The sequence below is a fragment of the Caloenas nicobarica genome, chromosome 12 (genome assembly GCF_036013445.1).
Source record: "Caloenas nicobarica isolate bCalNic1 chromosome 12, bCalNic1.hap1, whole genome shotgun sequence".
Classification (NCBI taxonomy): Eukaryota; Metazoa; Chordata; class Aves; order Columbiformes; family Columbidae; genus Caloenas; species Caloenas nicobarica.
In genome coordinates, this window is record NC_088256.1 from 10990919 (window position 1) to 11013583 (window position 22665).

At 37.0% G+C, this 22665-nt stretch overlaps 1 protein-coding gene across 1 annotated transcript in view; it reads right to left on the reverse strand.

The window, feature by feature from the left end:
* Window positions 1–15322, reverse strand: part of KLHL4 (kelch like family member 4) — a 33059-nt gene extending 17737 nt beyond the window's left edge. The window contains exon 1 of the mRNA XM_065643230.1: window positions 14901–15322. Coding sequence (XP_065499302.1) covers window positions 14901–15322 — 422 coding nt within the window. The remainder of the gene's footprint in view (window positions 1–14900) is intronic.
* Between the last annotated feature and the right edge of the window lie 7343 nt (window positions 15323–22665).

Consider the following 22665-nt stretch of genomic DNA (forward strand, 5'->3'; position numbering starts at 1 on the left):
GTGTGTCAAAAGCCTTCAGCTCCCATGTGTATTTGATGCCTTTCAGATGAGCCAGAGTTCACCCAGTGTGTTCACCCAGGCCTGGCCCTGCCGGACTCACTGGAGATGTAAGATCATTTACAGTCTGCAGAGACACATTATTCCTGGTAGAAATGAGATCTGTCAGCCCAGAGATGTGTGTATGTGTCACCTGAGACACAGACACCTGACGCATCTGAGATCCTCAGACGCCCCATGCATCTGCACAGTGGGTGCACGTGTGTTTCTGTCTGGGCAACCTGAGTTTATAGTAATTGCAAGCACATTAAGATTTACCAAACCAGTGCAATAAACTACCTTTCTTTTGAAGGTCTTTATTACAATTTCAAATGCGTTTTCTTTTTTCCTTTTTTCTTTTTTTTTCTTTTTTTTTCTAAGAAAAGGGGCGAATCAAGTTCACGTATAGTGTGTATCCTTTGTAGTTTAGAGCTTATAAAAATTAATTTGTCTCAGTGAGTTTAATTACTGTACTTTTTTATTTGTTTTCCTTCAATACTTCACTGAAAATGAAGAAGCTACAAAATTGGATTAAATGCTCATTAGCTTTGCATGAGCTACTTGATGCCAAATTCATAATACGTAACATTCACACTTTGGTATTTACCTCTTAAACGTTCTTTAACATTTTTCAGAGAAAAATTCTTCAGAAATATCACTTCTTGGAATCATTATATTCACTCTAAGTATTGTATTTAAGTATGTATTATATTGCACTTATCCTTGAGATTTGGAGAAATCGACTAAAATAATACTCAACCATCCCTATTGCAAATGCACAGTACAAGTTTCACAGAACGGCTGAGGTTGGAAGGGACCTCTGGAGATCACCTAGTCCAACCCCCTGCTCAAGCAGGTTCACCAGAGCAGGTTGCACAGGAACGTGTCCAGGCAGGTTTTAAACGTCTCCAGAGAAGGAGATTCTTTACTTCTTGAAATAAATAAATTCCCACAGTGTCTGTATATTTGTGGGTAGAGCAATAATTTTTAAGCTGCAAACATTTACAAAGGGACTTAAAGTCTAAGAATTTCCTTCAGTCCTGGATACTTTTTTCATATGTTTTGTAGAGTGACTTTTAACTACAGCTGAAATACCATTAACAATTTTTTTAAAGACAAATGTCTTCAGAAAATGAAAAACACCAGGAAAAAAAAAAAAAGTGCTCCATTAAGTTTGTTAAGATTAATATTATAGTTGCTGGTTTAACTTCAGCACCTGACTCAAAACAGTAGCTATAGTATATTATGGAAGGAAAAAATTAAATTCGAATATGTATATATTTTCCTTAGTGTTCAATATCACTGCAGAGAAATCAAATATCGACCTTACAAATATAGTACTGGAGATCAGTGAACTAAAGAAGATGGTGATTAAAGTACTTTGAAGAAAGAAATCAGTAAAAATATCCTTGAGTCTGATGCCTTTATGTAGAATTGTAACAGGGGATGCTGTGGCCTGTAGTACAAAGACAGGCAAGCTGGCAGCAAATGTCTGAACATATCTGCCTGTCATGTCTTGTTCTGTGTGTAGGGGACAAGATGGTGAGAATACAATGAGAGAACTTGAGGTTCATGTCAACCTACTCAGAAGGGAAGCATGCAGAAGATGGAGAAATATTTGTTTTCTTTAAAATGTGTAGTTTGGACCAAAAAAAACCCTGAATATTGAGTAACAAAAGTTTCCAAAAGTGCTTTAGTCCTGTGATGACCAAGGAATTAGTTTTCTACTCAGCTGGGAGGGAAAATTATCAATTAACTGTTCTGTAGAATCAGAAACCCAAATTGCTTAATGACATCTTTGTGTTAGTGTTCACTAGGATGTTGAGTGGTGTTAACACCATTAGCATTAGTAATAATGGCTTAAGAAGGCAGATTAGCCTAGAGAGAGCAGAGATAAATCTATATTTGAATGATTCCAAAGTAGCTGAGCACTATGAATTTCATCTTAGGTAGACAGCCAAGTGAAATAACTTTGGAGTTTTCCTGTTAGGATTTGTGAAGGATGGTAAAAATATGGTACCATTTTTCAAAAGAAGCAACACAAAATTTTCAAACAGACAATATAAACTGAAAACTTGAAGAAAAAATCAGAAAGCATTAAAAGTCTAGATGATAACAAGGACATAAATACCAGCCAGCATGGCTGTTCAGAACAAATCATGTCATAACCATTGGTTTTTTTGACAAGCTAACATAGCTTACTGGAAGAAAAACATTAGTTGTCAGAAGTCATCTTGACTTTTGGATCACTTCTAACACTATTTCACATGACATTTTCAAAACTGAACTAGGATGACATGTTTTAAGCGTAATAAATATAAGAGATATGAATAACTGGTATAGCTACTTGTGAAAATTTATCAGGGATTCACTCTGAAAGGGAGACGATGTTCTGAATGCATTCCAGGCAAATTCTGCTTCTGATGCTGCTCGATATTTTTATTATAGACAAGCATGCAATAGAAATAGGGTTTAATTGTTACATCGACATAAGATAGCTAGTGACAAAATTTTGGGGAACAGAATTTAAATTGAGAGCCATCTTTGCCCTTGTCCTTGTTGAACTTATTGGCAAACTTTTACTTTTCTAAGACCTACTCACACGTGTGTGTAATTACCTGAATGAAACAGGCTAAAAAAGGAAAGTTGAGGTATCAGCTAAAACATACTGGACCCTAAATAAGCTGCGTTTCAAAAATGGTGTTGTGGAGGTGAAACTTCATCTTTTCTTTAGTCAGGAAAATGGATGTGATGAGTTTTATGATTCATTCCATTCCTACAATTCCTTAAATTTCTGAATTATGTTAAAATTATTTTCTGTCTTCATAAAGTACTCTTCATTAATCAGCACAGCACTCTTCATTAATCAGTACATAAAGGATAAATTCAATTTTCCTCGTTATTTAATTAGAACATGATAAAACAGAAATGCCATTTATTTGCCATGTCCTTTTTAAAATTCAGTATGTTCTTAAAGTGCCTCATTAAGTGTGCCTATGACCAAAAATCAGAAAAAAAATCTGATGCTAAGGAAGCTTAGAAGCTTAGTATTGCACGAAAACCAAGGTATGAAATGCAGTATTTTAACATTACTGTTCTTGATAGGGCTATTATTTATATATTTATGGTGACCACTTCCCTGTTGGGTATTCGTTGAATGTACCTAACTAACCTGCTATAATATTTGTGAAATTCAGTTTAATCAAGTAACAGTTCAGCTCTCAGTGTCACAGATTTTTATTTTGGATCACCTCACCTCTGCACTGTAAATCAGAGCAGCCACCAGCAGCAAACTGGAAACCAGTTTGAGACACGAGACATCCTAAGAACTTTATCAGAGCTGAGAGTAGCAGTGTGACTTCAGCTCTGTGGGGCACTGGATGTGCCTCAGCGGTGACAGGGCATGGGACAAAACTGCAGCTTCATCAATTCTGTTTGTTTGTGCAGCAATATTTACAATGCAACTCATCTTTTTTTTTTTTCCTCCCTCTATTTTTTTTTCTGCTTATTCAAGGAAACCACAGTCAGCCTCCACACCAGCAGCCTCTCCTGTGCAGCTGTTGGGGCTCTGACCCTCTGTCTGCTGGGTTGGAGACTGAGCGCTGCTGTTTTCCTAGCTCAAGTCATAGGACCATGGCATCTGTTAGAGATAAACTACATCAGCTGGCTGAGAAATAAGAAAAATATTTTGGTTAGGGAGCCACTTCTGAACACAGGTAAAATAATGATAAATCTGATGCACCTGTACCAATTGCTCACTGATATAATTATGCCGTATCAGTAACTGTCCCAATCTCTGCCTTAAAATTTCTACTGTAATTGTTGCCTTTATTTCTTATTCTTTCTAAATGTAACACCTAAATCTTGTGCTGAAGCTTTTTAGGGTTGGGTAAAAAGCTTTGAGTATGCAAAATTTTACAATATCTTAATGACTACTGAGATAGTAACATTAACACGAGGTAGTAACAATGACAGAAAATTATGTAGTAGATGAAGAAATAAGCAATTGAAATGTATAATAATTTAACAGAGAGACTGCTGACTTCTAACCTGTCTAAACTGAAAGTTAATATTCACAATTCCTTTAAAACTTGGTGCTCTTGAAACTGCCTGGTTTTAATAATTTGTTATTGCTAGTATTAACATAGACCTGCCACTATTCTCAATTTGTATTAGTTAAAATAGCTTTTCCCATTTGGGATTACAAGTGTGCATATGATTAAATGCAGAAGCTTCAGCATCCCACTGAAAGTACTGTGGCTGTTTTGAGTTTTGTTCTTCCCCCCAGAAATGATAATATACAGATTAATGCCATTATGAATCATATTAGGATGAGCTTGCGTTAGGGTATTTTGAATTCTCCTGTGAATAGAAGGCACGTGTTTGGTGGGGTAATTTGCTGGAAAAGAGTCTGCAACCAAACTGCAGAGCCCCTGAGCGCTCGTGGCAGCTGTGGCCACATCATGAGTTCCTGTTACGAAGAGGGATAGATCCAAACACTCTACCCACTAAGCTGTTTTCCTTTGGAAATTGTATATTTATTTTTTTAACAGAGGAGGTTAATTATAAAATTATTTCCCAGGCTCACTGCAGTGCAGATTGTTCTCATCAGCATGTGTACTCCCTCAGTTGTTGATCCTTTTCTACCAGGATGACAGCTTGTTGAAAGTTTCCTGCATTCTTTTCTTGGCATCTGGTGTCTATGGTAGAGTTTTCTGTGCACATTTTGCTGTATACAGATAATTATGAAATGGGATATTCCTATGTACATAGTAAAGAGTTTCTGTAATTTATTACTGTGTAAAAGCACAGTAAGACCTGGTTAAGATCTTTACTTGCACTATAATACTATGTGAATAGTTTTTGTTCAACTGCTCAGGACAAACATTTAAGTTTCATTATTATATGAATGCCTGTTCAAGAGTCACTGTCTACGGCATTTTGTTCTTGAGTTTGGGGGCTCAGTTTTTAAAATTGCTCAGCAATATATTGCAGACCCATTCGCAAATTTCAAGAGACATAAAAATAAGGAGTCAACTGGCTTCCACTTCTTGTAAGCCAGAATGGTAGGTTGGGAAAGGCCACCGAGGTGGTGTACATTGTTGAATTCACTAAAAGGACAGTAGGGGCAAAAATCAGCAAATCTTTCCAATAAAAAACTCTCAAAAGCTGCTTCCTGAGCTTGCAGCGTACTGATAAGACTGGTTATATACCTGTGATGTGACTGCGTGTACACATGTTCCCAAAACGTGATTCTGCATACATTTGTAGGTCCATCCTGCACAGCGGTTACAATTCACCTAGCTGAATTAATGAATTCTTTTAATGTACCTTGCTTGGACACAGAGTGAGAATGCACTTTCTTTGTGCACTAAGAGTAGACAACGGCATACAGTAACGATATGCCATTGCCCAAATTACAAACAAGGTCTCTTAAAACCGAGAGACTGCAGTATTGCAGAATTTGAAAAAGTAATTATTTTTCAATAATTCAAATCTGATGTTTTGTAAATTTCTGCAGCTCTTGCTCTCTGAAAAAGCAAAGGCAGAGCACGTTTTCATGCTCAGTGGCTCAGGCTCTGAGCCCTCCTGCCCGCCCAGGAGCCAGGCTGGGCTGTCCGATCCTGGCCAGCGGCGGCTGCCTGCCGGCTGTGTGGGTGCACGCCTGAGGTCACCCACCCAGGCACCAGAGAGGTCAGGGGACAATGCAGAACACTCTGGCAGTACAGCCTGCATGGAGCAGGTTATATAACACATTTTGGCAAGTCACCTCTGCCCCAGGGTCCAACACGTGGGCCGGAAAGGGTTTCACCAGAGCTGGACTTTCTCCTTGCATTTTCACTATGTATATGGCAAGCGAAAATCTTTTATTCTAAACAGATGACTAAAACGTGAAGACGAATGAATCCAAACTGAAGGTAATGTCTGAGCAAATATCCTCAGTCTGGAAACAAAGGTTTTTAATTACAAGGCTTTTGATTTATCAGCGTGGGCATGGCAGAAACGGAAAGCACTAACTTCCAGCAAAGACATAGAACATGACTAAGACAAAATTACAGAGATATTTTTGTCCACATATGTGTATACGTGCATCTCTGTTTCTTCACATTCTGAAGCATTCTGAAACGGTATGACATGGAGAGACAGAGCTTTCCTGAGCATCTGTGCTAAATGAACACTGTAAAAGAGGTTTCCCTAGCAACGCAAACCATATGTAATAGCTTAAAATAGCTTTTCTCCAATTCCTAGGATTTCTTAGTGGTTTGCTCACAATTTCCATTCAAATCAAGGTATATTTGCCCAGTTCTTCTTTTTCTCAACTTCTATTAAAATGAACAGGCTTTCAAAATGCTCATTTCTTGCGAGAATGCCTCCCTCTTGACTTCTAATTTATCAGGTAAAGTGAAGCATAGGCAATGGTGACAGTGGCTGTCTGCTTTATCAACTGTATTCCCTTCATGTTTGCTCTTCAAAACATGTTATTATAAGCATAGTGGTGGTTTTTACTGCTTATTGTAATAGGAAACTTCTAGTTAATGGTAGGTAGGGTGTTCCTTTAAATAGTTTTAGTTATCCTTCTTGTCACCTGTGAGTAGCAGACAGACTTTTAGTGAAATACGCTGACTTATTGTATATAATGGAAATAGTTATTAGAATGAGATGAAAGACGTTTTATGCTAATAACTATTGGATAGGCAGAATTGTTGGAAAGATCTAGGCTCTAAGATCTTGTTCTGTTTGAATTAACTTTGAATTGAGTTTTGACTATTAAGCCTGTGCTTGGGAAAGGAGAGAAGGGGGTGGACTGGGAGAAGATTTGTTGTCAGAGCTGTGTTATAACTTTATTTTAGAGATTATTTTTCAAGTTTATTTCCTATACTTAGCTTAAGCTCTTTCTGTGAATCCTGACAGCACTGCAGCTTTACTTTTGTATTTATTTAGTCTGCATACCTAGGGGCATGCCGGACGCAAGCCATATTCTTTATCACCTGGTACGGTCATTTTCTAAATATAGTATCATTATTTTCTTCTAGGAGAATGAAAGGAGCTAACCCAAATTGGTATATCTTGGGCTAACTTAGCTGTTTGACTGTAGGAAACAAATCCCTTTATTTCTTTAAATGTGAAAGATTTTAGTAATGTTCCTCATTATGGTATTTCAAATGGATCAAAGTAAACAATTCAGCCACAAAACATTGAAAATAAATTATTAATTTCTTTCAAAATGCTGTCTAGCTACATCTTTCAAATCAAGCAAACTCTCTGCTCCTTTTCCAAGAATCCTTCAACAACCATGCGGTTTCCTGTTGATTTTACACTTGCATATGCTCAGTGGGTCTGTAAAAATTGCTCTGCATTGGCCGTGTGTGTTTAATCATCTCCTTAGCTTTTTCTGGCAACATTAAGAAGTGATTTTAAGAACAGTAATAACTCTTTAAAAAGTAATTGAACAGCTGTCTTTGCTGAGAGTGAGCCGTTCCATGGAGTTGAAATGAGAAGATAATTGAATCATAAAGAAATTGTTTTGAAATGAATAGAATTGTCCTAGGTTCTTAAATGGCTATTAAATGTGGGGGTTTTTTTCCCTTGCCTATAATAACTCATATTTGAAAGCTCTGCGTGTTAAATGTAAGCCTGCAAAATATTGTGAGTTTTTAGTAAGTCATATTACTTCTCATTATAGCCTTGTTGGGGGGATGTGCAGAGATGGGGTTAGACTAGATGACATCCAGAGGACGTTTTCACCTATGAAAACGATCTTTGAACAAATATCCACTCCTTTCACAGGCTAAGTATAAAATTAATTTCAAAATACAAACCTGCTTCTTCCTTTATTTTTTAATAACTATTTAAACCCACTTTAACTTAACATAGTTTTGCCATTTCAAGTTCCTCGTAAGATGTCATAATAGAAGGAGAAAATAGGAATAAAATCTGCTGAGGATGTTTTTGAGACATATTGTTTCTCATTTCAGTACCAAGAGCTCTCGTATGAGACAACAACATTTGTTTAGTCAGAATTATTCCATTGGTCACTGTTCATTACATTTGCACATTGCCTAAAGGGTCCTATTCCTCCTTGTGTATTATCAGCTTCTGGGAAAAAGGTAATCCTCCTCTTAGATTTTAATCCTGCATCAGATGTCACTTACTATAACTTCACAAATTTTCTACACTTAGCAAATAATAGACACCAAAGGAAAATTTCCTTGGTTACTCTCTTTTTTCAACCAGTTGTGGCTGGAGTTCAGTAAAATGCTCTTAAAATTCAGCTTAACGTCACTAATTATCTCATGTGCTATATGCGCCTTTGGTCATAAGTACAGGTAAAGTAATCTCTGGCACCAGCAGATGCAGCATCTCAATGATGCCAATGGGATGTTCATCAACCAACATTGCCCAGAGTGTCACCCCCGCGCCCCTGCTGCCAACTGCTCTTCCACTGCGCTGATGTGTGGAAAGGCCACATGAGCCACTCAAGCATCACTTCTGAGAGATCAGCTATAATATCATAAATAACCCACTTCAAATGTCTCCGGTTTCCAATTAATATTTTGACCTTTAGATAAAAGTCATCTTTAGAAGACAATTAGTTTTCACTTGTCCCCGAGTAGTAATATAGCAGACTGGCATAAAAGAATCTTTCTAAAATACACTTCTGAATATATATTAAGTTGTTATACGTATTAAAGAAGCTGTAAAATTCTCCCCAAGATAGAAGCGTAATTTCTTCTTTCCAAATTCTGCAGTGTAAAAGTAATATAATTCTTATTTCTAAGCACTTAAAACAGTCTAGCAGTCAGCAAGAATTTGTGAAGAATAATATGTCAAAATAAATTGAAGTCCTTCATTAAAAAGTTGTAGTAAGCATTATGGAGAGCAGAAAAGAAGTACTTGTAATCTATATCTTGGACACGAGAATATACTTTGACACTCTTTCATGTGAGACAGCACAAAGTTCAACCTGAAGTACCGTTTGGAGTAAACCATTATGGCATGGGTGCAAAGCTGGTTTGAAATCAGACTTTTAAAGTAGTTACCAATGGTTCACTGATAAATAGGAAGCTAAATCAAACTAGGTTCCTAAGGAATGTCCCACTGAAGTTCTACTGCTACTTCTGAAGTTCCACTATTACTTTTCATAAATTTTCTGAATTATTTGGAGGGAGGAGGAAATTAAGAGAAACCTTAGACAGGAACTTTATTACAGTTGAAGATCATGCCAAACTGAGAAGACCTGCAAGTATATTGGAGCATAAGATCAGAATTGAATATTAAATCAGTAAATTGGAGACATTAAATAGGATCACAACTGAATATTAACTCAGCAAATTTGAGACATTATCTGATAAACATAAGATGGAATTTATTTGTGCAAAATACTATATTTAGGCACAAATAACTGCAAAGCTATACAGACGGTAAGGGAACAGGTCTTTGGTACAGGGTCAGGAGGCTCATATGAATCACAAGACAGATACGAGCAATAGCACCATGTTGTTGACAACCCACCCCCGCCCCCCCAAAAAAAAAAAAATCAAAAACACCCGTGCTGAGGAGGATATTAAAACAGTTTTTTAGTCAGAATGACATGTAAGTGATCCTGCCCTCTACCCCAGAATTGTCAGGCTTCAAGCAGCACATATCCAGATCTGACTGCAGCACTGCAAGTAGTCCACAGACACGCTGGAGTCAGGAGGGCACTGAAAATGATCACAGTTGTCTCTAGCATAGGCCTCTGAAAAAAGAACTGCAGCTTTTTAGACTTTTAGCAATTTTGAAACATATAAAGGAATGCATAAAGAATAGTGTAGGAATACAAAGAACAAGGGGAACAATATGCTGTCTGTAGTCATGGGGGAAAGATGAAGGCAATAATGAGCTCAAATTGTGCTACAGATAAGGAAGCACCTGAATATAGTTGATCCAACTTTGTGATGGAAGGATTGACATGCTGTCTGACTACATGTCCAGTATTCTTTATTATATTTGCAAAACTTCTATTTGTTAAAGTTACGATTTTTGAAAGCTGCCTTTTTTTTTTTTCAAAATGTTGGAAGCTCAGTGAAAATAAAAATGGAGCAGTTATATTTTCATTTAAAGATAAAGGCTGCTGCTGCGTGAGATTAGGAATAAACATTTGTAAACTTTTGCCTTAGGTATCAGAGATGGTTCACAAAACTGAATTCTTACTCATGAGGGGAAAATACTGTCATGTGTATTACTCTGAATACAGCACTTCATCATCTCCTCTGCAAAGGAGACACAGTAGTGTCAATGCACCAGGTGCATTGTCATTCTCATGAATCAGTGGTAGGACTCTGCTTATTTGGATACTCAGAACTGTACTCTTAATGCAAAACATCTTCTCAATCTGGTTTGACTGGTGGTTTTATAGAATAACTCGTATGTTCCACTTTCACCAGGAAAATGGTCACCTGTTTTCTTTTATTCGAAATGGTCTTTCCTATTGAAAAACTAAGCAGACATCATTTCAGTGAGTATCTGTTACAAACTTTAGAGGACATAACGAATGTGTAGTATAATGGCTCTCCCCCAAAAAAGTGCTCAGCAGAATGAAACATGACAGCATATGTCCTTCATCTGTGCCATATTAGCTAACTGAAAAAGATGACTTTGTATGTGCAAGAAATTGGGGTTTAGCACTGCACACTGATTTCTACATTTCCACCTGTTCAGTATCTTCTGGGATACTGCAACAATTAAAGGAATAGGTTTTCCTTGTGGTACCTTTATTTCACAGTGGAATATGAGCCAAGAAATAAAAACAGAATTCCAGGGAAAACCTTCATGTGGGGATAATATCCAAAGTAGTCATGTATATGTGGTATATATGTATATGTCATAGACAGTAAGGGAAACGGTCTGTTAGTTGTTTCCATATGGCTGACAAATGAAAAGACAATTAGACAAGTTTTCATGTCTTAAGATGAACTACCAAAAGAACTGAACATCATAAACAGTCACTACCGAAAATGCATCACATCAGTTAAGAGGTTACTCCTGAATATGTTTCCATGTACCCCAGTACCAAATGCTTGGATTATGACGCCAAAGTTTATATTAAAATTAATTAGAAGTATATTTTGCCTCATATGGGAAATTAGAAAGCATGTATCTTTAGCAGAACTAGGGTTTGTCAACCAAACTAGGGTCTGTCAGCAATTTTTCAGCCACATAATTAGAAAAAATGCTCTAAGACAAAAATGATGAATGGATTCATTATCGAAATCTAACTGCCTTCGGGCAACTGGGAAAAGAGGTACACACATCCTTTACCAGCACACGTGGTCTTTGACAGTATACATATAGAATCATAATATATCTCCCAGCAAGCATGCATCAATTGATGTGGCAATGTAGTACAATGTAAATAAATACTAGGCATAGTGCTCATATTGAAAGGTCAATACAGCCATACCTGTGAGTCCAACCTTTACCAAGGGAAGTAATCAAGGTAATTCAGTACCATGGATTCTTCTTATTAGGAGGTATCAGTGCTTTTATTTGTGCACAAGTGTGTGTTCGTGTATTGCACACAGAAGAAAAGTTTCTGTTGTCAAACAAAATCTAGCAATTAAATCCTTCAAGTTTTCGCTGATGTCTCTGGACCAGTGTGTCCTGGTTTTGTATAAATGGTGACACAGTGCCAGATCACTTTCTTTGGAAGAAATGGAACTGCTTCGAGGTCTTCCTGACTGATGAGCCTGAGCCTCAAATGATTCGAGACAGAGTTGATCAGAGATGATCATCAACTAGCTAAAGTGCACGAAAATCCACAACTGTGCCTTCTGAACCAGAAGCATTTCACAGTTTATTTAGCATGCATTGTCTCAGAGATCACTTAAGGTCCTACTTAAAGCTAAACCTCAAATCTTTGAAGGTTTTTACTCTTCATTTGCATGGCCATATCCTGCGGGTTTAGCCTTCTGACCATCCAAGTAATACCATAATATTTTATAGTGGGGAATACAGTGTACAGTCTAAATAAAATAAATTGATATCTCTTCAGGTGTTAGCGAGTTTCTCTGGTTTTCACTTGTGAAAAGTTCCCAATCCTCATTCAAGGAGTAAAGCATTCTAGAGCAGGGGTGTCAAACTCATTTTCACCGAGGGCCACATCAGCCTTGAGGTTGCCTTCAAAGGGTCGAATGTAATTTTAGGACCCTATAAATGTAACTACTCCTACTACTCCTACAAGATATTTTGATACCTGTTGAGTGTGTTCTCTTAGCAATGCTGGATAAGCACTCTGGGAAACTTTACTCTGTGCCAATAACCAATTTATTTATCTGCTATGTACCTAGAATTTATTGGTTGGTCACACCTTAACTGGCTATTGTTACTACAAAACCAGTAAGTTTTGGTCACTTAAGCCCTCATTTACTTCGTCTGTCATTGGTCATGAGATATCATTTAGGAACAAGCCCTATTTCATCAAGCCCCATGCTCTTATGTCTGTGACACTGAAAGCATAAGGACCTGTTGTTTCTAGAGAAATTGAGAATATTGTTTTCATGTTTCCGGAACTTTTTGGTAGAAAGTGTTGAGCTGCTACCAGAAATTGCTTTCATAGTCTGTTCAAGATTGAGGTTTTGGCCAGATTTTCTATCCTTTTCTACTATTTTCAATGTCCAAGTGACATGTAGCAGTGTCCGGCTTTAAATCCCAGCTCAAAACAGGTAAACTTGTTGGATTAGAGACAACCACTTCTAAGGAATACAAGGCAAATTTGTGTGAGATTTTCTTTGGTGTCCTCAGGTATGAATGTGAAAGAGCATATGGCTGCAATAGTTGTATAGTTCATTATGCCATGGCTTTAATAACATGAGAAGATGGAGCCAGGGGATCCTGGAAATGCCTCATTTTTCAGCTGTGTTAATTACTAGCAGAACCCATTGATTACAATCGTTTGTGACCATTTGGAATTTCTAAAGAAAAAGGAGACCCAAAATGACAGGATGATTTCAAAGGTATAAGATAAGGCATTGTTCAAAAGAGATGAAAATATATCCAGCAACAAGATATAGATAGATATAGATATAATGCTGCTTCTCTTTATTTCTTCTTCTCAATATTTCATTTCTACCTAGCCAATTAGCATATTAATTCATGTGTGACCTGTGCTGGATGCTATAGGGGAAGAGAATGATGATTTAATTAATGATTCCCATTGGTACATATTTAAGAACTTTGAACTAGGTTGAGGTGTCTTTACTGATCTATTTTTTTTTCTTGAAATAAAATTTTATTTATAGAGAAACTCATAGACATGCATCACTTTCTAAACAATTTCTTACAAATTTAGTCTTTTAAAGATTTTACTAATAACTTTACAAAAAATACACTTATTTGAATATAAAAATACTTTATAAGATATATATTATACATTACCAAGACTTTTCTAAAAACTGAAAATTTAAACAGCTCAAGAGAAGAAAACTTTTAATGAATAAAAAGGCACAAAATTTTATGATGTCTCAGCAGAAAGTTTATATATAGCTGGAGAAAATGTCACATCTTATTTTAGAAGACAGTGGCTTATTACATTCCAAACTTGAATTCATGATGCTTTTTTTACCTTCTTCTTCACCTGATATAGAATCAATAGAATCTTATTTTGATTATTTAATGTTCCTTTTTTTTTCAGGAAATTTGTACTGTTATTCAAAACAAGTTATACTAAGAGTATGCTTCTTACACAGTACAAACTAGTATGTAAACATACAGAACTATCATCTTCCTTCCTCACTGATTTTTTTCTCTAATGATTTTCTGTAGTACACACTGATTACTAGTACTGTTTTCAAAATGACATTTTGGAATGCCCTTTTTTCTGTTCAGTCTGCGGATGATCCCTATACCAGATGTACAACTTGAAAAATAATAACCATTAAAAATACACAAACTGTCAGCTTTGCTTCTACTGAAACTGTAGCTTCAAGTAAGATGGATTTGTATTTAAATACAATGTAAGTAACCTAAATAATTCCCAAATATGGATGACAATCTCATTAAATTGTCCAAATAATCACATTATAAATGCATAATTTGAGTCCAAGGTGCTGTGAAGTTGTTGTTATGTAAGCTAATAATACCGACATCAATTTTGAAAAAAGATCATAAAAAATTAAAAGGCATGCCTTACCAAATAATTGGTATTAATATTCTCTGTATTAACATCTTAAAAATAGCTCTTCCTTTGTGCTTATACCTTTAAGGTCTCATAGCTGTAATGTTTTTTCACCTGACCTTGTAGAAAGTGTTTGTCTCTTAGTATACAAAACAAGCTGTGAAAGTAATGTGGTTTCAAATAAATCTGGAAAAAAGGCAAGTAATGATGCTTCCTTTCCACGTAGTTCAAGGTTAATTTTACTTGTCAAGAAGGCAGTAAAAAAAAAGCAGTCAAGAAATTTGACATGCTGATGGCAACCACACGGACTGTGCACCTCCAGCAGTTCCCATTTGTCAGAGTTGCACCCATTGATAAAGTTAGAACGAGGACAGGATTTCAGAAGGCTCAGCTTTTCATTGCACTTAAACATAATAAATCAAGACAAAAAATTAGTATGTTGTAAAGTGCGATAGAGAAAATTGATGAACTGGCAGATGGTTATTTTTACGGAATAGTTATGAAATGATGTATCTTAAGCAAAGATCAAAATTTCATGACAGCGTTCCTGTTCATTTTTTAATGTGAATGTGTTCATATTCGAGTGTGGGTGTGCACATATATAAGTGAGACTAATGCAGTAAGGAAGTCTGGTTAAAAACTAAGACAGTTTAAGGGAGTAACTTGGACAGAAGTATGACTTTCTAAGTGCAGACTTTAAAACTCCTACCTCTCTGCAGATTCATCTGAATTTTCTTCTGTGATCATCTGCAACTCCTGTGTGGTTTTACTTGAATCTTCTTTGACACAGTTTTCCTCTGTGCTTGTTTTGGGAAAATCCTCATTCGATCGAAGCTGTTCTATGAGATTCTGTTGATGCCAGGTTTGAATAGATCGGTGGTGCACAGGGGTTGGACCTGGCACAGGTACCAGGATATTGTGGTGGATAGGACTGCTGCTTTTCTTCAGCCCATTTCTGTCCCGAGAGTGGTTCTTGAACCTGTTCTGAACCGGTGTCCCTCTGTGCTCGTATCCTTCCTGCTGATGGCAGCCCCCTGTGCCGGTGGAGCTTTGCGAGGGGTGACTGAACCACCTCCAGCGGAGCCTCAGGATCTGCTTCACATCAAACTCTTTCTTTCCAGATACTGACATTTTTTTCAAGCAAAAAAAAAAAAAAAAGCCTATTCTTTTAGAAAGGAAATGAATTCTTTGTTATCTCTTGTGTTTCAACTCCTCTTCTTAAGAAAAGACAACAAAAGAACAAATACCGGTAGCTCTCTCCCTCTCTCTTCTGATTAATATACTGCAAGCTCTTCAAGCCGATGCTAAGCTGCTGCTAACTGTATAGGTGGGAATCCATACTGACAGGATGATGAGGTCAGACCTTAAACAAGTAAATCAGCTTAGCACAGGAAAGCAGCAACCATAACACTACCCAGCTGCCTGGCTTACACACTCCCAGCACTATAGCACTGCTCTCTCATATATAACCCAGCCTCACATGATCCTCAGGGATCCTAAGCTGCAACTTAAGATGCAGGAAAGCACAGGCAAATAAAGTGACACGACTTTCTATCTCACGAGGTTTTCCATCAAGCCTGCTAATAAGCAATGCTGCGTTGCACAGAAGATTTAGAGAGAATTCTTTTATAGTCTCCTTACACAGATTTTTGGTCACGATTCACTGTGAAACTCTCCTGCAGTTCATGTGTTTCCTTAAGGGGTTTGCATTTGTTTACCGGGCTGTGTAAAATTCCTACAAATGGCCTCAGTGTGGTAGCACTTACCTAAAGGAAAAAGGCAGCAGTTGAATACATTGTGCAGAACTGTATGTATTTTTCTCACCTACAGATAGATTTCTCGATATAATTAGAGGGGTATGAGAACAGAGGGGGAGAGCTCATGAAAATCAGAGATGTGCTCTCGGAATGACTGTATCTGTGGAAAACACACTGTTTCCTGGCTAAGTGCCTGTGTAAACACCCTCTGCCATCCTGCTCTTAATTTCTCATGGACGGTGAAATGAGTGTGATTTTTTTAGAAAACACCTTTCTTTTGTTAGTGTACACTGCAACATGTTTTCAGCAAATTTAATAGATGATGTATATGCATTCCCATCCATTCTTTAATAGGCAGGGCTGTGAGAACTGTTCCCAATGTGTTTTGAAATAACATACACAAAATGTTTTCATATGCAAATTGAAAATAATTAAATGGACTGGATGTTTTTTCTCATGTTCTCTGCAGTTTGCTGCTGATGACTTAAACAGCTGTAAGCAGTGTGCAGAAATACAAAAAGCTGTAGCACAGCTTCAGTAAAACAGGATTCAGAATTACAGGGGGGTACCCGTCTCCAACACATCTTCTTACATTTCTTCTTCAGACCTGCCTATGTTAACGTCCTTTTTATCTGTCTGCGTTGCGATTTATTCTTCTTTTTTTTCCTAAACTCTACTGATGGGGTGTTGAACCCTCAAACACTAACATCTGCTTTCTTTTCTCTTTTGGCTCTATGTAATGCAAACAGAGAAATGTGAAGCAGAGTTTTGAAAAGAAAATCAAAATGAGAGGATAGGACTAAGGAATCATCAGCCTTTACGCTGGGCTGTCAAGTTCCTCTCCAATTCATGGTACTCATGCAAATGCCATGCAGCGTCATGAATGCATTGAGATAAATTACAGGACAAGTGAAGAAAAATAAAATAGTTGGAAGAGGTTATACTATATAGATACATAGAGGGAAAGAAAATACTTTGTACGAAAGAAAACCCACGAGCAAGAGTTGGCTATAAAAGGCAGAAAGGAAGAAGCTGAGGATGTTTGTCAGGCACAGCCAATGCATCTTTGTGCCTGCATGGGCATCCCAAACCAGGGCAGCTCCCCCATAAAGTCATACTCTATTTAACAATTCTTCCTTACAAGAGACTGTGTTCTTGTATATATTTACTTGAAAATGAACTATAAGAAGGATTTCTGTGTTAGAATATCAGGCTGTAATTGTTCTTAAAGGAACACGTTTTTTAAAATATTCAATTTTTGTGTGTTACAGGAATGGATAGAAACTAGGGAACTCATTCAACTCCTAATAAGTTATATTAAGAAGAAGGTACATGAAGGCCTGTTTGTAATAGTGGGTTTCAATTTAAGCATATTGAGAATATAAGTTGCTCCCAAACTTCAGGAATTTTAAAGAATTTATAGAGAGGGAATGGATAGATGAAAAGGCTGGCCATTGAGTAAGAAACACTGTTATATGTCCAGAAGACAGTGTGTTTTCTCACCTTAATGATGACGTTTTTTTAACGATCTGAAATTTTCTGGAGACACAATTGTTTACAGTATTTTTTTCTTGCATTACAGTTATATGATATTTAATTTAATGTCTCTTAACTTTTCAATTTCAGCCTACACGCCTATGGATATTATTTTATTCAGTTTCATAAAAGTAATGATACTTAGTGCTATCTATGTATATTCCTCAGCATTGCCTACATGGCAATCTGAGATCTATTTTAATGAAGGAGTCTCTATATACCAAGTTAATAAAATAATTTATGATAAAATCTTGTAGAGGTGGACAGAGAACATAGGTTCTTGCTACTGTTTTAATCAGTTCATAGAGCTATCTCAGCAGCTCTGTCAGTTCCACTTAGCAACAGCTCTGATACATTTAATCCATATTTTTTCACCATCTCACAAAGCTTCCATTGGTTTCATTTCATTAAATCCCTTTTGCAAAAGTCATCCTTTACTCCAAGATATCACCAAAAGCATATTCCTTGAATTTTCCTTGAGAATGTACAAACAGTACTTCTGTTTGTGAATTACTCTGTTTCCTACTAACTCAGCATATGTTTTGGCAGATGTAAAGTGTATCCAGCTGAAATGAAAATAGTAAAACTGGACATTCGCTGAAGAGACTGTCTTGCTCAAAAAGTCAGCTTGAGTCAGCACAGAACAGGTTTCCAGTAGGGCATAAGTAAATTATTTTTTACACAGCTTGTTACCATTGTGGCTAAAATTTCAATGTGCTGTACTAGGACAGTGTAAATGATTTGATAATCCAAAACTTCATTCCTGACATGATTAGGAGCAGGTATGTGGCATGAAGCTGTACCATGTTTACACATATATATGCCACATACCTGCTTTTAATCATTTAGATCTATCTTCTGGTGAGAAAAACTAAGTTCCTTTGAAACTGAATACAATGTGAGTGTTTACTTCTTGATGATTTCTTTATAAACCTCTAATGTATTTTTAGGTGTATCTCTGACTGGGTTCAAACCTGTAAATGTGAAAAGTTATAAGATTTTTCTGTTATTACTATTCCTAATCTAATATGTTTGGTCTCATTTAGATAAATATCCACTATAATAATTATGTTATTTTTTTCCCCTCATGGTTGGAAATCTCCAAAGAACAGGATTTTCCATGGCTGCAGCAAGTCTAGCCAGGGCCACCAAGAGGGTCAGACAGCTGGAGCATATGATGGAATGTGATTTTTTCAGCCTTATAAAGAAAAGGCTCGAGGGCATCTTATTGCCGCCTTCAGGTACCTAATGGGAGAGAACAGAGCAGAGAGACACAGGCTGTTTTAGAGGAGTCCAGTGACAGGACCAGAGGCAACAGGCACGTGTTGGTACATGGGAAAATCTGGTGGGATATAACAAATACTTTCTCCCCATGAGGGTAATGAAGCAGGTGGGAAGTGGTTGCCAAGAGAGGCTGCAGCATCTCCTTCCTCAGAGAAAGATCCTAACTGGACTCATCCTGTGGAACTGCTCTAACTGGGCTTGATTTGAGCAGGTGGTCAGACTAGGTGAGCTCCCGAGGCCCCTTCCAACCCATTATTCTGTGGCTGTGTGACATGCCAGGGAGTGTTTGAGATGTTTATCTAATGGCTGCAGTAGACCCAAGGAAAACTAATGCAGTTGTCAATTACGAAAAAGAGATACATTTCCAGAAGTCTCAATTTCAGTTCAGAAGCAAAAGACCTAAGTAGCACTGCCTGCAGTTGGGGGCGAGGCGGGGTTGAATTGTTCGTCCCATAGGAGGCTTGCTAGTGGCTTGAGGAAAAAGAAGTCCTCATTCTCTAAAAAACTTCCATTTGATTCAATGGGTATAACCTTTTCAGGAAAATCTTTGATCAGGTTAGGAAATCGCACTAAATATGATAGTAGACTGGCATTTGACAGGAAGTCAGACATGATTTTTAAAGGCTTGTAGAAACATGGTGATCATCCAGATAATTTGAAAGATATGTATTAATAGTAAGAGACTAAACAGGTGTTCATAATAATTTTAAGATAAGTGTAAATACTGAATACAATATTTGAATTAGAAAATTATAAAATTACTTTTGTCACAAACTACCCGTAAGAAGTAACTCTGAATTTTCTTTCTGTCACAAACCATCTACGGCTGCCTCCCATGTTCATCTGCCACCAAAACACTTTATAGAAAGGAATTTTCTAATGCATTTCAAAATGTCCAGATTTTCTAGCTAATAACAGTAATTTCTTTTTTCGATAATTTAAGCAAGGGGAATATGTTCATGCAGTTATATAATCTTTATTCTCCTCTCAAAAGAGACATAGCAAATGTTCTCTTATTCTTTTTCTGTTTGCCCTGAGCTGATAGTACACTTCATGTACGAAAAGCCTATTACAAAAATATATCTCTGTTTCCACAAGCCTAGCGAAGAATAATAAAAAGGAATCATCTAACTTTCTTGTAGAATAATTCAAGAAAGATACCATCTACAGACTGTAAAGGCAGGAGTATTGCAAGGACTAGGTTACTAGCAAGAGCTAATGAAGTAGATCTTTGCTGGATGTGAGGCAGACCAGGAAAAATGATCTTTTTTGTTAGAGAAAAGTCAAGGATAGCTTTGGACCAGAGGTCTTCAATGCGAAGCTGACTGAAATAGGAAAAATCTGTATATGCTGAATGAGACAATCAAAAAAGCAAGCTAAGCACAGAAAGTTAAGAATGTTTTCTCCTATTTTTCAAGATATTTGAAGTCTATCCCGACATTACGTTTTTTAGAAATTCAAGTTAATGACAAGGTCATATCAATACTGTATACAATGCTTGCATTTGGAGAAATAATTATAATGAGGTCTACATATGTACAGTTGTTGCTAACTAACTAAAGTCCTATGCAAAAGCGCTGTCATTCTACCCAAACAGTGTATTGCACAAGGTCTTCACAGTTTGTGTAGCCAGCCGCATGTGAACCCAGATAAAGAGAACAAGAAGTTGAATATTTTTATTACACTGTTTTGAAAATGGTGCTTCAAGAGAACTCCCATTAGTCCGTCCTTTGTAAAAGAGATATTCCAGGAAACATCTGCATAGCACACCACCAGCATGAACAGAAGTCACAGTCAAATGGAAAGGAACAGGACAAAAACAAACAGCTATATTTAATATATGTGGGAAAGTTCAACTTTCTTGTAAAAGAAAACTTTGAATCCCAGCAAACACAAATCAGTTTAAGACAATCAATTACTTCAGACTCTTACTACTAAAGGAATCAGTAGAGATGATCCACTTAAAGGAAAGTGTTGACACATTTAAACACAATTGCTTCCTCAAATAACTGGAAGCTGTACTACAGATTGCAACCCACCTACAAAGCTGTATGCCAAAACTGGAAAAAATCACAGCATTTCTACAAGATCCTGACCAACACTGGGCCAGGCACAAGGTCAGAGCAGGTCACCCAAAGTTTTCTCTACTTTCATCTTGAAAAACTCCAGGACTGAGACATCAGAACACTTCTGGGAAACCTGTTTCAGTGCTTGACTGTCCTAATAGTAACAACGTTTTTCTTACAACTGATATGAACCTCCCTTGCTCTAATTTATATCCACTGCCTGGTATCTTTTCTCCCCTGACCATGCTCTGTGAAAAGCCTAGCTCAGTCTTTTTGCTGACCTTCCTGGAGGCATGTAGAAAATGTTCATGTAGAAAATACTTGAGTTTTCCGCTTATTCACTGACAATAACAACCCTTATTTAACCACCAATTATTATCATTGGATATTAAAGAGCATGGAAAGGATCTAGCATACCCTCAACAAAACCTAGTATTTAGATTTGACACTTGTCAGTATAGGTCTGTATCATATGCCATCTCAAAGCCTTGACAGAATAAGGACTTATGCCCAAGGTCAGTCTTCTTCGGTATTTGAATGTGACTCTAGTTCATTGTATCTTAAAAAGTAATAAATGCTGCCTTTAATTTCAAGAGAGGGAGGCCCTTGAGGGAGTTATATTTCTGTGCATTGTAGAATGTAATGATTCTTAGATGTGTTATTTTTTAAGCCCACAAATGTGTTCTGAGGCTCAAGAAAGGTGCTGTATATGTCAATAAAAAAAAACTTAAAACGTGTGGCCATGCATCTCCTTTGAATCATTGACACCAGAGGTTACAGAGCTCTTTGATTATTCATGGAAAAATGACCTGCCTTGGGGCAGGTGTCTGAGAGGTTTGAGACAGTCACTTGAAGTCTTTCTCCTTAATGACTTATCTAACTTCCAGTACACAGATTGATTAGAACGCAGACACATACTCAAGTCCACACAAGCTGGCTTGTCGTATTTACAAGTGTGGAAACAGGCATTCTGGTGGACCATCTGGTTTACCTTTAGATTAACACAGGGAAACAGGCAACTTTTTTTACAAGTAAGGCAAGTAAGTCTGAGGCTTTTGTTGTTGGGGTTTTGTAGCATAATAATCCATCAACCTTTTTTCTCCCTTCAGTTTCCCTCACAGTTGTCACCAGTGTTCCTATCAATTTTCTCAGATGTTTGATCTATCCTTTGTGATGCCATAAGAATGCAAGGGACAGAATACTTTTAAAAATTGTATGATTGTAAGTATCACAGTCAAAGCTTATCTGGAAAAGTGCTGTAAACCAATATCCTTGTCACCAAACTGTCTCCCAGCATCCTAACACCATCGTTTTGGCCATGCCACCTGTAAAAGCACAGAATAACTCAATTTTCACTTCGACAAAAAGCCATACAGATCCACATCACAATATTATTGTCTTTCAGCCTGGCTCTAGCTGTTGTCAGCTGCCAAGATGCCTTGAGGCTGCACTTTGTGATGCTAGCCCGGAATACAAAAACACATTCTTACAATAGTTTACACCTGAAAAAGAAGACAAATAAATTCACTTGCACAGAGAGACTTTTAGTTTACAGTTAATACTGTAAATGTATACAGTCTATATTGATTAACTTATACTAATGTATCTGTTGCACTAAACCAAAAGTTTTGTACAAAAAGCCAAAAAATAGATCCTTTTTGTAACAAAGACTATTTTTTTTTAGAACAAAAGCTACTTATGCTGTCTGTTGAGTACCTCTTAATGATTTGATGTAATATTACATATCATCTCTCCATTCTCAACATCCGTCCTTCCTTTAGAAAAAAAATGAAGTTTTTCCCCCAATGTCTTGCTAAGTAGTTTATTTCAG